Genomic DNA, 13,098 nt, shown 5'->3' with positions numbered 1-13,098 from the left:
GTGAGAGGCCCGCATACCGCAAAAAAAAAAATAATAAAAAATAAAAAAAAAAAAAAAAAAAAAAAGAGCTCCAGAGACAGGCGTGAGCCGCGGCTAACAGCGCGGACCCCAGAGACGGGCATGAGGTGCTAAGGCTGCTGCTGCCGCCACCAAGAAGCCTGTGTGCGAGCACAGGTCACTATCCACACCCCCTTCCGGGGAGCCTGTGCAGCCCGCCACTGCCAGGGTCCCGGGATCCAGGGACAACTTTCCTGGGAGAACGCACAGCATGCCTCAGTCTGGTGCAACGTCCCGCCGGCCTCTGCTGCCACAGGCCCGCCCCGGATCCACACCCCTCCCTCCCCCCCGGCGTGAGTGAGCCAGAGTCCCTGAAGTAGTTGCTTCTTTAACCCCGTCCTGTCTGAGTGAAGAACAGAGGCCCTCCGGCGACCTACACGCAGAGGCGGGGCCAAATCCAAAGCTGAGCCCCGGGAGCTGTGCGAACAAAGAAGAGAAAAGGAAATCTCTCCCAGCAGCCTCAGGAGCAGTGGATTAAAGCTCCACAATCAACTTGATGTACCCTACACCTGTGGAATACATGAATAGACAAAGAATCATCCCAAATTGAGGAGATGGACTTTGAGAGCAAGATTTACTATTTTTTCCCCTTTTCCTCTTTTTGTGAGTGTGTATGTGTATGCTTCTCTGTGAGATTTTTGTCTGTATAGCTTTGCTGTCACCATCTGTCCTAGGGTTCTATCCGTCCGTTTTTTTTCTTAAAAAAATTTTTTTTCTTAATAATTATTTTTTATTTTAATAACTTTTATCTTACTGTATTTTATTTTATCCTTTCCTCTTTATTTTCTTCCTTCCCTCCTTCCTTCCTTCCCTCCTTCCTTCCTTCCCTCCCTCCTTCCTTCCCTCCCTCCTTCCTTCCCTCCCTCCTTCCTTCCCTCCCTCCCTTCTTTCCCTTTCTTTCTCTCTCTCTCTCTCTTTCTTTCTACTTTTTCTCCCTTTTATTCTGAGCTATATGGATGAAACGCTCTTGGTGCTGCAGCCAGTAGTCACTGCTGTGCCTCTGAGGTGGGAGAGCCAACTTCAGGACACTGGTCCACAAGAGGCCTCCCAGCTCCACATAATATCAAACGGCGAAAATCTCCCAGAGATCTCCATCTCAACACCAGCACCCAGCTTCACTCAACGACCAGAAAGCTACAGTGCTGGACACCCTATGCCAAACAACTAGCAAGATAGGAACACAACCCCACCCATTAGCGGAGAGGCTGCCTAAAATCATAATAAGTACACAGACACCCCAAAACACACCACCAGATGTGACCTGCCCACCAGAAAGACAAGATCCAGGCTCATCCACCAGAACACAGGCACTAGTTCCCTCCACCAGGAAGCCTACACAACCCACTGAACCAACCTTAGCCACTGGGGACAGACACCAAAAAAACGGGAACTACAAAACTGCAGCCTGCAAAAAGGAGACCCCAAACACAGTAAGATAAGCAAAATGAGAAGACAGAAAAACACACAGCAGATGAAGAAGCAAGATGAAAACCCACCAGACCTAACAAATGAAGAGGAAATAGGCAGTCTACCTGAAAAAGAATTCAGAATAATGATAGTAAAGATGATCCAAAATCTTGGAAATAGAATGGAGAAAATACAAGAAACATTTAACAAGGACCTAGAAGAACTAAAGAGGAAACAAGCAACGATGAACAACACAATAAATGAAATTAAAAATACTCTAGATGGGATCAATAGCAGAATAACTGAGGCAGAAGAACGGATAAGTGACCTGGAAAATAAAATACCGGAAATAACTACTGCAGAGCAGAATAAAGAAAAAAGAATGAAAAGAACTGAGGACAGTCTCAGAGACCTCTGGGACAACAATTGCACCAACATTCGAATTATAGGGGTTCCAGAAGAAGAACAGAAAAAGAAAGGTACTGAGAAAATATCTGAAGAGATTATACTTGAAAACTTCCCTAATATGGGAAAGGAAATATTTAATCAAGTCCAGGAAGCACAGAGAGTCCCATACAGGATAAATCCAAGGAGAAACACGCCAAGACACATATTAACCAAACTGTCAAAAATTAAATACAAAGAAACATATTAAAAGCAGCAAGTGAAAAACAATAAATAACACACAAAGAAATCCCCATAAGGTTAACAGCTGATCTTTCAGCAGAAACTCTGCAAGCCAGAAGGGACTGGCAGGATATATTTAAAGTAATGAAGGAGAAAAACCTACAACCAAGATTACTCTACCCAGCAAGGATCTCATTCAGATTTGATGGAGAAATTAAAACCTTTACAGACAAGCAAAAGCTGAGAGAGTTCAGCACCACCAAACCAGCTTTACAACAAATGCTAAAGGACCTTCTCTAGGCAAGAAACACAAGAGAAGGAAAAGACCTACAATAACAAACCCAAAACATTAAGAAAATGGTCATAGGAACATAACATATCGATAATTACCTTAAACGTGAATAGACTAAATGCTCCAACCAAAAGACACAGGTTTGCTGAATGGATACAAAAACAAGACCCATATATATACTGTCTACAAGAGACCCACTTCAGACCTAGAGACACATACAGACTGAAAGTGAGGTGATGGAAAAAGATATTCCATGCAAAGGGAAACCAAAAGAAAGCTAGAGTAGCAATTCTCATATCACACAAAATATACTTTAAAATAAAGACTATTACAAGAGACAAAGAAGGACACTACATAATGATCAAAGGATCAATCCAAGAAGAAGATATAACAATTGTAAATATTTATGCACCCAACATAGGAGCAACTCAATACATAAGGCAAATACTAACAGCCATAAAAGGGGAAATCGACAGTAACATATTCATAGTAGGGGACTTTAACACCCCACTTTCACCAATGGACATGGGACATATCATCCAAAATGAAAATAAATAAGGAAACACAAGCTTTAAATGATACATTAAACAAGATGAACTTAATTGATATTTATAGGACATTCCATCCAAAAACAACAGAATACACATTTTTCTCAAGTGCTCATGGAACATTCTCCAGGATAGATCATATCTTGGGTAACAAATCAAGCCTTGGTAATTTAAGAAAATTGAAATTGTATCAAGTATCTTTTCCGACCACAATGCTATGAGACTAGATATCAATTACAGGAAAAGATCTGTAAAAAATACAAACACATGGAGGCTAAACAATACACTACTTAATAACGAAGTGATCACTGAAGAAATCAAAGAGGAAATCAAAAAATACCTAGAAACAAGTGACAATGGAGACACAACGACCCCAAACCTATGGGATGCAGCAAAAGCAGTTCTAAGAGGGAAGTTTATAGCAATACAATCCTACCTTAAGAAACAGGGGCTTCCCTGGTGGCACAGTGCCTGAGAGTCCGCCTGCCGATGCAGGGGACGCGGGTTCGTGCCCCGGTCCAGGAGGATCCCACATGCCGTGGAGCAGCTGGGCCTGTGAGCCATGGCTGCTGGGCCTGCGCATCCGGAGCCTGTGTTCCGCAACGGGAGAGGCCACAGCAGTGAGAGGCCCGTGTACCGCAAAGAAGCAAAAAAAGAAAAAAGAAACAGGAAACATCTCAAATAAACAACCTAACCTTGCACCTAAAGCAATTAGAGAAAGAAGAACAAAAAACCCCCAAAGTTAGCAGAAGGAAAGAAATCATAAAGATCAGATCAGAAATAAATGAAAAAGAAATGAAGGAAACGATAGCAAAGATCAATAAAACTAAAAGCTGGTTCTTTGAGAAGATAAACAAAATTGAGAAACCTTTAGCCAGACTCATCAAGAAAAAAAGGGAGAAGACTCAAATCAATAGAATTAGAAATGAAAAAGGGGAAGTAACAACTGACACTACAGAAATACAAAAATCATGAGAGATTACGACAAGCAACTGTATGCCAATAAAATGGACAACCTGGAAGAAATGGACAAATTATTAGAAAAGCACAACCTGCCAAGACTGAACCAGGAAGAAATAGAAAATATGAACAGACCAATCACAAGCACTGAAATTGAAACTGTGATTAAAAATCTTCCAACAAACAAAAGCCCAGGACCAGATGGCTTCAAAGGCGAATTCTATTAAACATTTAGAGAAGGGCTAACACCTGTCCTTCTCAAACTCTTCCAAAATATAGCAGAGGGAGGAACACTCCCAAACTCATTCTACAAGGCCACCATTACCCTAATACCAAAACCAGACAAGGATGTCACAAAGAAAGAAAACTACAGGCCAATATCACTGATGAACATACATGCAAAAATCCTCAACAAAATACTAGCAAGCAGAATCCAACAGCACATTAAAAGGATCATACACCATGATCAAGTGGGGTTTATTCCAGGAATGCAAGGATTCTTCAATATACGCAAATCAATCAACGTGATACACCATATTAACAAATTAAAGGAGAAAAACTGTATGATCATCTCAATAGACGCAGAGAAACCTTTCGACAAAATTCAACACCCATTTATGATAAAAACCCTGCAGAAAGCAGGCACAGAGGGAACTTTCCTCAACATAATAAAGGCCATATATGACAAACCCATAGCCAACATCATCCTCAATGGTGAAAAAGTGAAAGCATTTCCACTAAGATCAGGAACAAGACAAGGTTGCCCACTCTCAACACTCTTATTCAACACAGTTTTGGAAGTTTTAGCCACAGCAGAGAAGGAAAAGAAATAAGAGGAATACAAATCTGAAAAGAAGAAGTAAAGCTGACACTGTTTGCAGATGATATGATACTATACATAGAGAATCCTAAAGATGCTATCAGAAAACTACTAGAGCTAATCAATGAATTTGGTAAAGTAGCAGGATACAAAATTAATGCACAGAAATCTCTGGCATTCCTATACACTAATGATGAAAAATCTGAAAGTGAAATCAAGAAAACACTCCCATTTACCAATGCAACAAAAAGAATAAAATATCTAGGAATAAACCTACCTAAGGAGACAAAAGACCTGTATGCAGAAAATTATAAGACACTGATGAAAGAAATTAAAGATGATACAAATAGATGGAGAGATATACCATGTTCTTGGATTGGAAGAATCAACATTGTGAAAGTGACTCTACTACCCAAAGCAATCTACAGATTCAGTGCAAACCCTATCAAACTACCACTGGCATTTTTCACAGAACTAGAACAAAAAGTTTCACAATTTGTATGGAAACACAAAAGATCCCGAGTAGCCAAAGCAATCTTGAGAACGAAAAACGGAGCCGGAGGAATGAGGCTCCCTGACTTCAGACTATACTACAAAGCTACAGTAATCAAGACAGTATGGTACTGGCACAGAAACAGAAACATAGATCAATGGAACAGGATAGAAAGCCCAGAGATAAACCCACGCACATATGGTCACCTTATCTTTCATAAAGGAGGCAGGAATGTACAGTGGAGAAAGGACAGCCTCTTCAATAAGTGGTGCTGGGAAAACTGGACAGGTACATGTAAAAGTATGAGATTAGATCACCCCCTAACACCATACAGAAAAATAAACTGAAAATGGATTAAAGACCTGAATGTAAGGCCAGAAACTATCAAGCTCTTAGAGGAAACCACAGGCAGAACACTCTATGACATAGATCACAGCAAGATCCTTTTTGACCCACCTCCCAGAGAAACGGAAATAAAACCAAAAATAAACAAATGGGACCTAACAAAACTTCAAAGCTTTTGCACAGCAAAGGAAACCATAAACAAGACCAAAAGACAACCCTCAGAATGGGAGAAAATATTTGCAAATGAAGCAACTGACAAAGCATTAATCTCCAAAATTTACAAGCAGCTCATGCAGCTCAAAAACAGAAAAACAAACAACAGAATCCAAAAATGGGCAGAAGACCTAAACAGACATTTCTCCAAAGAAGATATACAGACTGCCAACAAACACATGACAGAATGCTCAACATCATTAATCATTAGAGAAATGCAAATCAAAACTACAATGAGTTATCATCTTACACCAGTCAGAATGGCCATCATCAAAAAATCTAGAAACAATAAAGGCTGGAGAGGGTGTGGAGAAAAGGGAACACCCTTGCACTGCTGATGGGAATGTGAATTGGTACAGCCACTATGGAGAACAGTATGGAGGTTCCTTAAAAAACTACAAATAGAACTACCATATGACCCAGCAATCCCACTACTGGGCATATACCCTGAGAAAACCATAATTCAAAAAGAGTCATGTACCAAAATGTTCATTGCAGCTCTATTTACAATAGCCAGGAGATGGAAACAACCTAAGTGTCCATCACTGGATGAATGGATAAAGAAGATGTGGCACATATATACAATGTAATGTTACTCAGCCACAAAAAGAAACGAAATTGAGCTATTTGTAATGAGGTGGATGGACCTAGAGTCTGTCATACAGAGTGAAGTAAGTCAGAAAGAGAAAGACAAATACCGTATGCTAACACATATATATGGAATTTAAGAAAAAAAATATATCATGAAGAACCTTGGGGTAAGACAGGAATAAAGACACAGACCTACTGGAGAACGGACTTGAGGATATGGGGAGGGGGAAGGGTGAGCTGTGACAGGGCGAGAGAGAGGCATGGACATATATACACTAACAAACGTAAGGTAGATAGCTAGTGGGAAGCAGCCACATGGCACAGGGATATCGGCTCGGTGCTTTGTGACCGCCTGGAGGGGTGGGATAGGGAGCGTGGGAGGGAGGGAGACGCAAGAGGGAAGAGATATGGGAACATATGTATGTGTATAACTGATTCACTTTGTTATAAAGCAGAAACTAACACACCATTGTAAAGCAATTATACCCCAATAAAGATGTTTAAAAAAAAAAAAGACAGGAATAAAGACACAGACCTACTAGAGAATGGACTTGAGGATATGGAGAGGGGGAAGGGTAAGCTGTGACAAAGCGAGAGAGTGGCACGGACATATATACACTACCAAAGTTAAAATAGATAGCTAGTGGGAAGCAGCCGTATAGCACAGGGAGATCAGCTCGGTGCTTTGTGACCACCTAGAGGGGTGGGATAGGGAGGGTGCGAGGGAGGGAGATGCAAGAGGGAAGAGATATGGGAACATGTGTATATGTTTAACTGATTCACTTTGTTATAAAGCAGAAACTAGCACACCACTGTAAAGCAATTATACTCCAATAAAGATGTTAAAAAAAAAAAAAAGAATTATGCCCAAGGTATTATCCAAGAGATGGGGGAAAAATGAGCAAAACAGCCAAAAAAAAAAAAAAAAAAAGTAAATAAAACAAGGTTTTGCTAAATTCTATGGAATTTTTGAATAATTTTTTTGAACAAATATATGACTATGGTCATTCAGTCCAAGAAGTAACATTAGGAACATTAATGTAAAAAGTGTTTCTAGAGGCTTAATTACAGCATTTTACAAATACCAGGTGAGAATTACAGCAAGAAGTCCTAGGGTAACAAATGGGAAGATCATTTAACCCGGGAAAGAACTCCTCATCCAGGTTTTACCACTATGAGGAACAGGCAAGTCACCTAACTTTTTGGATGTTGATGTCCTCATCTGTAAAATGGAGCCAGGACAACGCACACGTGCTGTGAGATTAAATGAGATGGTGTAAACAGAAGCACTTTGTAAGTGATTAAGCACAAAGGATTACTGTTGTTGAAATTTTCCACAACAGTAAAATCCCTAACTTCAGTCAAGGTTTTAAAAGACAGAGAAGTTCTTTGTTAATCGCATAATCTTTTTAATGGGGGAGTTCAAAGTGTCTAATTAAAATTTTATTTTGTGACAATGCTTAAACCTATTCTCTTTCATTCTAAACTCACTGCATGAGAACCACAGCCAGCCCACTCAAGTTCCCCCCTGTAGGCTCTGGGGAGACGAGCAAGTGTATCCTGGCATCTAATCACTGCTCCTGTAGGTCACTTCTTGGGAGAAAGGACCACTTAGTATCTGTCCTACCCACTGGAAGGAGGTGAGAATCTCAGAATGAGATGATATCTGGTGATATCTATAATCAAAGCATTGGAGGACAGACACTGGGGGATTATCATTGCTATTTCCATTCCCACTGGAGTGGGTTTAGTCAATGCCTTCCCAGGGCCTTGGGCCCATGTATTGGTCCTTGCTGACCTCTACCTAGGGAATGGAGACCTCTTTCTAAATCGGTGTCTCCAAAGAAATGTGTGTGTGTGCCTTCAAGGATGTGCAAGGCAATTCACTGAGAGTGAAGAAAGAAAAGATTAAAATTTCTATTTACCTATTTTAAAATCCAGAAATAATAGAATCGAGCTTTTCTAATACTGAGTACCCAGATGCAGACACCTCACTCAGCCCATGTATCAGAAGGCCGTGTATAACCAATGGTATGTTTAAGGACTCCGGAGGCGGGGAGGGATGGAGATGGCAGAGTAGGAAGATGTAGAGCTCTCACCTCCTGCCACCAACACATTAAAAATACATCTACATGCAGAACACTTTTCATGGAACGCTAGCTGGAAACTGGCACAAGAACTATCGACCAAAGTTGCAAGAAAGATTTCCACATGACTGGGTAGGATGGACAAAAAGGCATAGGGTTGGGACCCCTGCCCCTGAGAGGGATCTGAAAGGAAGAGAAAGTCGGTATGGGTTGACCCGTGGCCCTGGGGAGCTAGCAGGCTGAGCCACAGACTGGGCATCCCAACGCTAGTGTTGTACATGGAAGGAGACAAGTCCCCTCGGCTGCCGGGAGAACCTCTGGGACAGACAGAAGGGCTGGAGAAGCCTAGACTCTACTTGTGAGGAGTGTGCATGCACTGGTTGGCCAACAATCATGGTGGAGAGAACTCTGTACTGGTGGCTGCCACCCTGCTGCACTCCCCAGTCTGAGCTGGGTGAACACCCCAGCCCTACTCACTCCACACCACCGCTTGGTGTGAGACCTGGGCCAACTGGCCCCCTTGGGGAAAGACTCAGTCTAGCTACACAGAGACACACTGGGGGCCCTGGGTGTGATCCGGTGGGGTGGTGCTCAGGCGGCCCCACAGAAGCATGCCGCAGTTTGTCTCCCAGCCTAGCAAGAGCGCCCCACCCACTCCACCCTGCAGCTTGGCTCTGGATCTGGGGCAGACAGGTCCTGGGAGAAAACTGCCACAGAGGCAGCCCGTGTTTCTGGTGGCAGCACAACCATCTCAACTCCTGCAGCCACAACACCCGGGTCCCCAGCCTACTCCACGCCACAGCCTTGCACCAGATCGAGGATGAACACGACAGGGGAAAGGACGTAACCCTGTGCTGCGTCCGAGCAGAACCGTGGACGCCTACAAAGGAGGTGCACAGGTCCTCTGGACGTGTGGGCCTCACTTGCTTCAGCAATCCCCTCCTTCGGGGCAAGGCTTGGTTACAAAGGACGATAGCGTCTTCCATAAGGCAAGTAACCAAACCAACATCTCTGGGAAACAGCTGTTTTCTCTGCAAAAATCACCCCAAACCTAAACAATCACCTAAATCTTCCCTAAAAAACCTGAGGGGAGAATTTCTCTGAGAAATACGAGTAACTTCCTGGGCTATGAACCACACCTGACCACCTACTCTGCAAAACAGAAAAGAAAATGTATCAGATGAAGGTTCTTGGGGCCCCAAAGCCAATCCAGGTGATCACCGTGCTGCCCCAAACATCCAGCATGAAGAAACACTAGGGGCAGAGGCAGGAGTAACGGTTGCTCTAAAATTTCCGGCTTCTCAGTTGGCAAGCTGGTGGGGTCAGGATGCCTATGTGGGCATTGTGCATTAAACTGAGACAAACTTGATTATGCACACAGAGGCTCCTTAGGGGGGCTGTCCAAAGCCCCCTAACTTCCCACCTGGGTGCCGCGAAGTGCCCAGAGACAGAACACAGACACTGATCTAGGAAACTCCAGTCTTTGCTGTCACTGCACAGGCCCCTCATAAAGATTAATGACATCTGCGTTAACGTGGACCACGTTTCAATTTCCACTGCCAATCGAAAGCGAAATCCGTCTCTGCCAGCACCTCCAACTTATTACTTGGGTAAGTAAGGATCATTAACGGTGTGAACTGCAGACACGCAACAGTCAGTCCACATTTCCAAAACTGTAAAGAAAAGTAAAGAGCCTCGCTATGATCCATGAGTGAAGGCACCTGGGGAACTGGGCACCAGCCTCTAATTAAAGGAAGTGCTCCAACGCCAGCTCCGGGGGCTACTTCTGGCCCTGGGCACGGAAAACAGGCTGGACAGAGGCAGAGGTTCTGCAACCTACGGTTACTCACCTTTCCTCCCCGCCTCGGGTGTCGCGGAAGGCTTTTCCTGCCGGGCGGCAGACGGCGCCGGGGAAGCTGGCTTCCTCTCTGTTTCCACCTCTTCCTCCTCATCCCGCTTCTGGTCCTTCCTCTCCTCAGTCGGCGGGGGTGAGGGCGTCCGGGGGCCCCCGTTGTCCCGGCCCTCCTTGCATGGCTCGCCGGGCTCCGGGTCGGGCTTCCCCGCCCGGCGAGCCAACAGCTCCACCAAGTAGGGCCTGCTCAGCTTGGAGATCGGGGAGGACGGCGGAGTTTGGCCCGCGGGCTTGGGAGCCAGGGCTGGCTTCTGGGCCAAGGGCGTTCTGTTTGCTGCCCTGTCCTGCTCTGGAGCCGGGGGCTGGGTGCTGGCTGCTGGGGGCCCAGACTGGGCTGCAAGAGGAGAGTGGCTGGGAGGGCTTTCAGCAGAGTCCTTCCAGGGGGCCGGGGCTTGCTTCCTCTCGGTGGGGAGGGACGGGCCATGCTTGAGGGCCGCAGCCTCTGTCTCTCTCTCTCCAGCTGTGCTCCCCGGAGCTGACGGCGCCCCATTGATACTGTCCCCCGTGCTGCTGTGCCTTTTCTTCTTCTTTTGTTCTGTTTGTTGGTCGCAGTGGAAGCGCAAGGAGTAGTTGGTCCTTCTCAATTTTATTCCAAAAGGGGAAGCTTTATCCTCTCCACCTGGCATCACGGGCTCCGGCTTTCCTGCTCCACCTGTGGTCTCGCTGTCCGAAGTGACCACGGGTTCTGCTTGGGCCACTGCTTTCTGTGGAGGGTAAGGAAGGCTTGGAACAAGGAAAGATGGAAGGTCTTTGGCAAATTTGCACCCCTCCGTGGTGTCCGTTGGCTCCTGGTGCGCCCCTGGTTTCTCTGCACCCTTCACGGGCTCTTTAGTATCAGCAGCAGGGAGCTGGGGCCGGGCCTCTTCGCTGGGACCCGGCTGGGATCTTTTTCTAACGCTTTCCAGTTCCGTGTTCTGTTTGGAGGTCTCCCCGCCCCCATCAGAGAATTTCTGCCAGGCAGGCTTAATGGAGAACTTTGCATTTACCGGCGGGGTCCTCCGGAGGTTCCCGCGGGAATCACATCGGCCCCTGGGGGTGTGTTCATCACCCGGCCGAGACTGGTCACTCTCTGCGTTCCTCAGGATTCTGGACCGAATGGAAGCCCATTCAGCGAGCGCGGCCGCGCTGCTCGGAGACTCCTGGGAGGGCCTGGTCTTCCCACTGCCTGCCCGGGGGTCGCCTGGGGCTCGGGGTGGGTTCTCCAGGGCGGGGACATCCACGTGCTTCTTTTCTTCTGACAAGCCCAGGAGAGACTTGCACGCCGTGTCTTTTATCTGGCTCAGGTTGACGGCCGGGCCGCAGAGCTGGGCTCCCGTGACCAGAATGGCCGTGTGTGGGATGCTCAGGGACGAGGGCAGGGCGTGGGAGGCTGGGCTGGCTTTGGGGGCCTTTGGCTCTTGGGGACCAGAGGCGAGCCCCTCATCTTTCATGGGCTTCACGGGGCTCAGATTGACTTTGGGGAAGAGAATTTGTTTCCCTCCGGATGACACCTGGAAAGTGTAGGGTCTGGGCATGGTCTGCCTCTCATCTACCTCCTGCCATCTGAGCTCCTCCACCTTTCTGTCTGTTTCTGGAGCGGCAGCTTCTTTCTTCTCTCCTGGAGCCAACGCCTCTTCCACCTGGGCCTCTTGTTTCTGGGGCAGCTCTGCGTTGGTTTCTTCCCTCTTTTCCCGCCATCCACAAGGTTGATCCCCGGGAACATCCCCCTGCTTTCCGGCCTGCTCGCCTGATGGCTCGGTGGCCTCTTGGCTCTGCTTCACCCAAACACTCGGCTCCTCAGAGTTTTCTCTTGGCTTCTCGGGTGTCAGATGTTCTTGTTCTGCTTTCTCTGCAGTGTCGCTCTGAAGTGGGCTCCTCAAGCCCCGTTTGTGGTCCAGCAGCGGCTGATTCTCCTCTTCCACTCTCGGTGCTTCCTGAAGCTTCTTTTCCGCTTCCTGCCTCCTCTTCGCCTCCGCGTCCTCCTGCCGTCTCTGTGCCTCCAGCTCTTCCTGCCTTCTGAGCTCCTGCATCCGTTTTTCCTCCGCCTCCGCCGCCTCCTCCGCCTCCTCCTCCCGCCGCCTCCGCGCCTCCAGCTCCTGCCGCCTCTCCTCCTCTTCCCGCTGCTGCTTCTCGGCCGCCCGCCGCCCCTGCTCCTCCAGCCTTCTGAGTTCCTCCAATGCTCTCTCCTCCTCTTCCCGCCGCAGCTTCTCGGCCTCCTGCCGGCTCCGCGCCTCCAGCTCCTCCTGCTGCGCACGTCTCTCCAGGCGCCGCGCCTCTTCCTGCAGGCGACCCGGCTCCTCGGCTTCCAGGCGCCCTTCTTCATCTTGCTCCCTCCGCGCTGGGCCTCGGCAGCCTGGCTCTTCCGGACTCTGCGCCTTCTCTTCACGCTGCCTCTTTGCTGCCTCTAGCTGGACTCCTTCCTCCTCTTCCTCCCCTTCCTCCTCCAAGAGCTCCTCCTGCCTTCTTTTCTCCTCCCAAAGCCTCCTCTCCAGGGCCTGGAGCCTCTGCTCTTCCAGGCGTCGCCTCTCTGCCGCTTCGGCCTTTTGCCGTTTGCACTTGGCCTCAAGTTCTTGCCAGTATTCTTCTTGGCGTCGCTTCTCTTCCTCCGAGTCCAGCGCCTCTGGCTCCTCTTCATGCCAGATTGGCTTGTCTTCTCCAGGGTGCCCATTCTGGTCTAGGGACAGCTGATGCGGGAAGCCACCTTGCTCGTTCTGTCGATCCTAACATTGGTAAGGGAAACAGAATTAGCTTTCCTTGTGCACAGGCT

The 13,098-nt window shown here is 47.1% G+C and overlaps 1 protein-coding gene across 3 annotated transcripts in view; it reads right to left on the bottom strand.

The window, feature by feature from the left end:
- The window catches only part of CRACD (capping protein inhibiting regulator of actin dynamics), a 67,415-nt gene that overhangs the window by 14,663 nt on the left and 39,654 nt on the right, over window positions 1-13,098 (bottom strand). For all 3 annotated transcript variants that reach the window (XM_032633160.1, XM_032633161.1, XM_032633162.1), the window contains one exon: window positions 10,291-13,051. In XM_032633160.1, coding sequence (XP_032489051.1) covers window positions 10,291-13,051 — 2,761 coding nt within the window. The remainder of the gene's footprint in view (window positions 1-10,290; window positions 13,052-13,098) is intronic.

Source organism: Phocoena sinus, chromosome 5, assembly GCF_008692025.1.
Source record: "Phocoena sinus isolate mPhoSin1 chromosome 5, mPhoSin1.pri, whole genome shotgun sequence".
Lineage (NCBI taxonomy): Eukaryota > Metazoa > Chordata > Mammalia > Artiodactyla > Phocoenidae > Phocoena > Phocoena sinus.
This window is presented reverse-complemented; position numbering and strand designations above follow the sequence as displayed.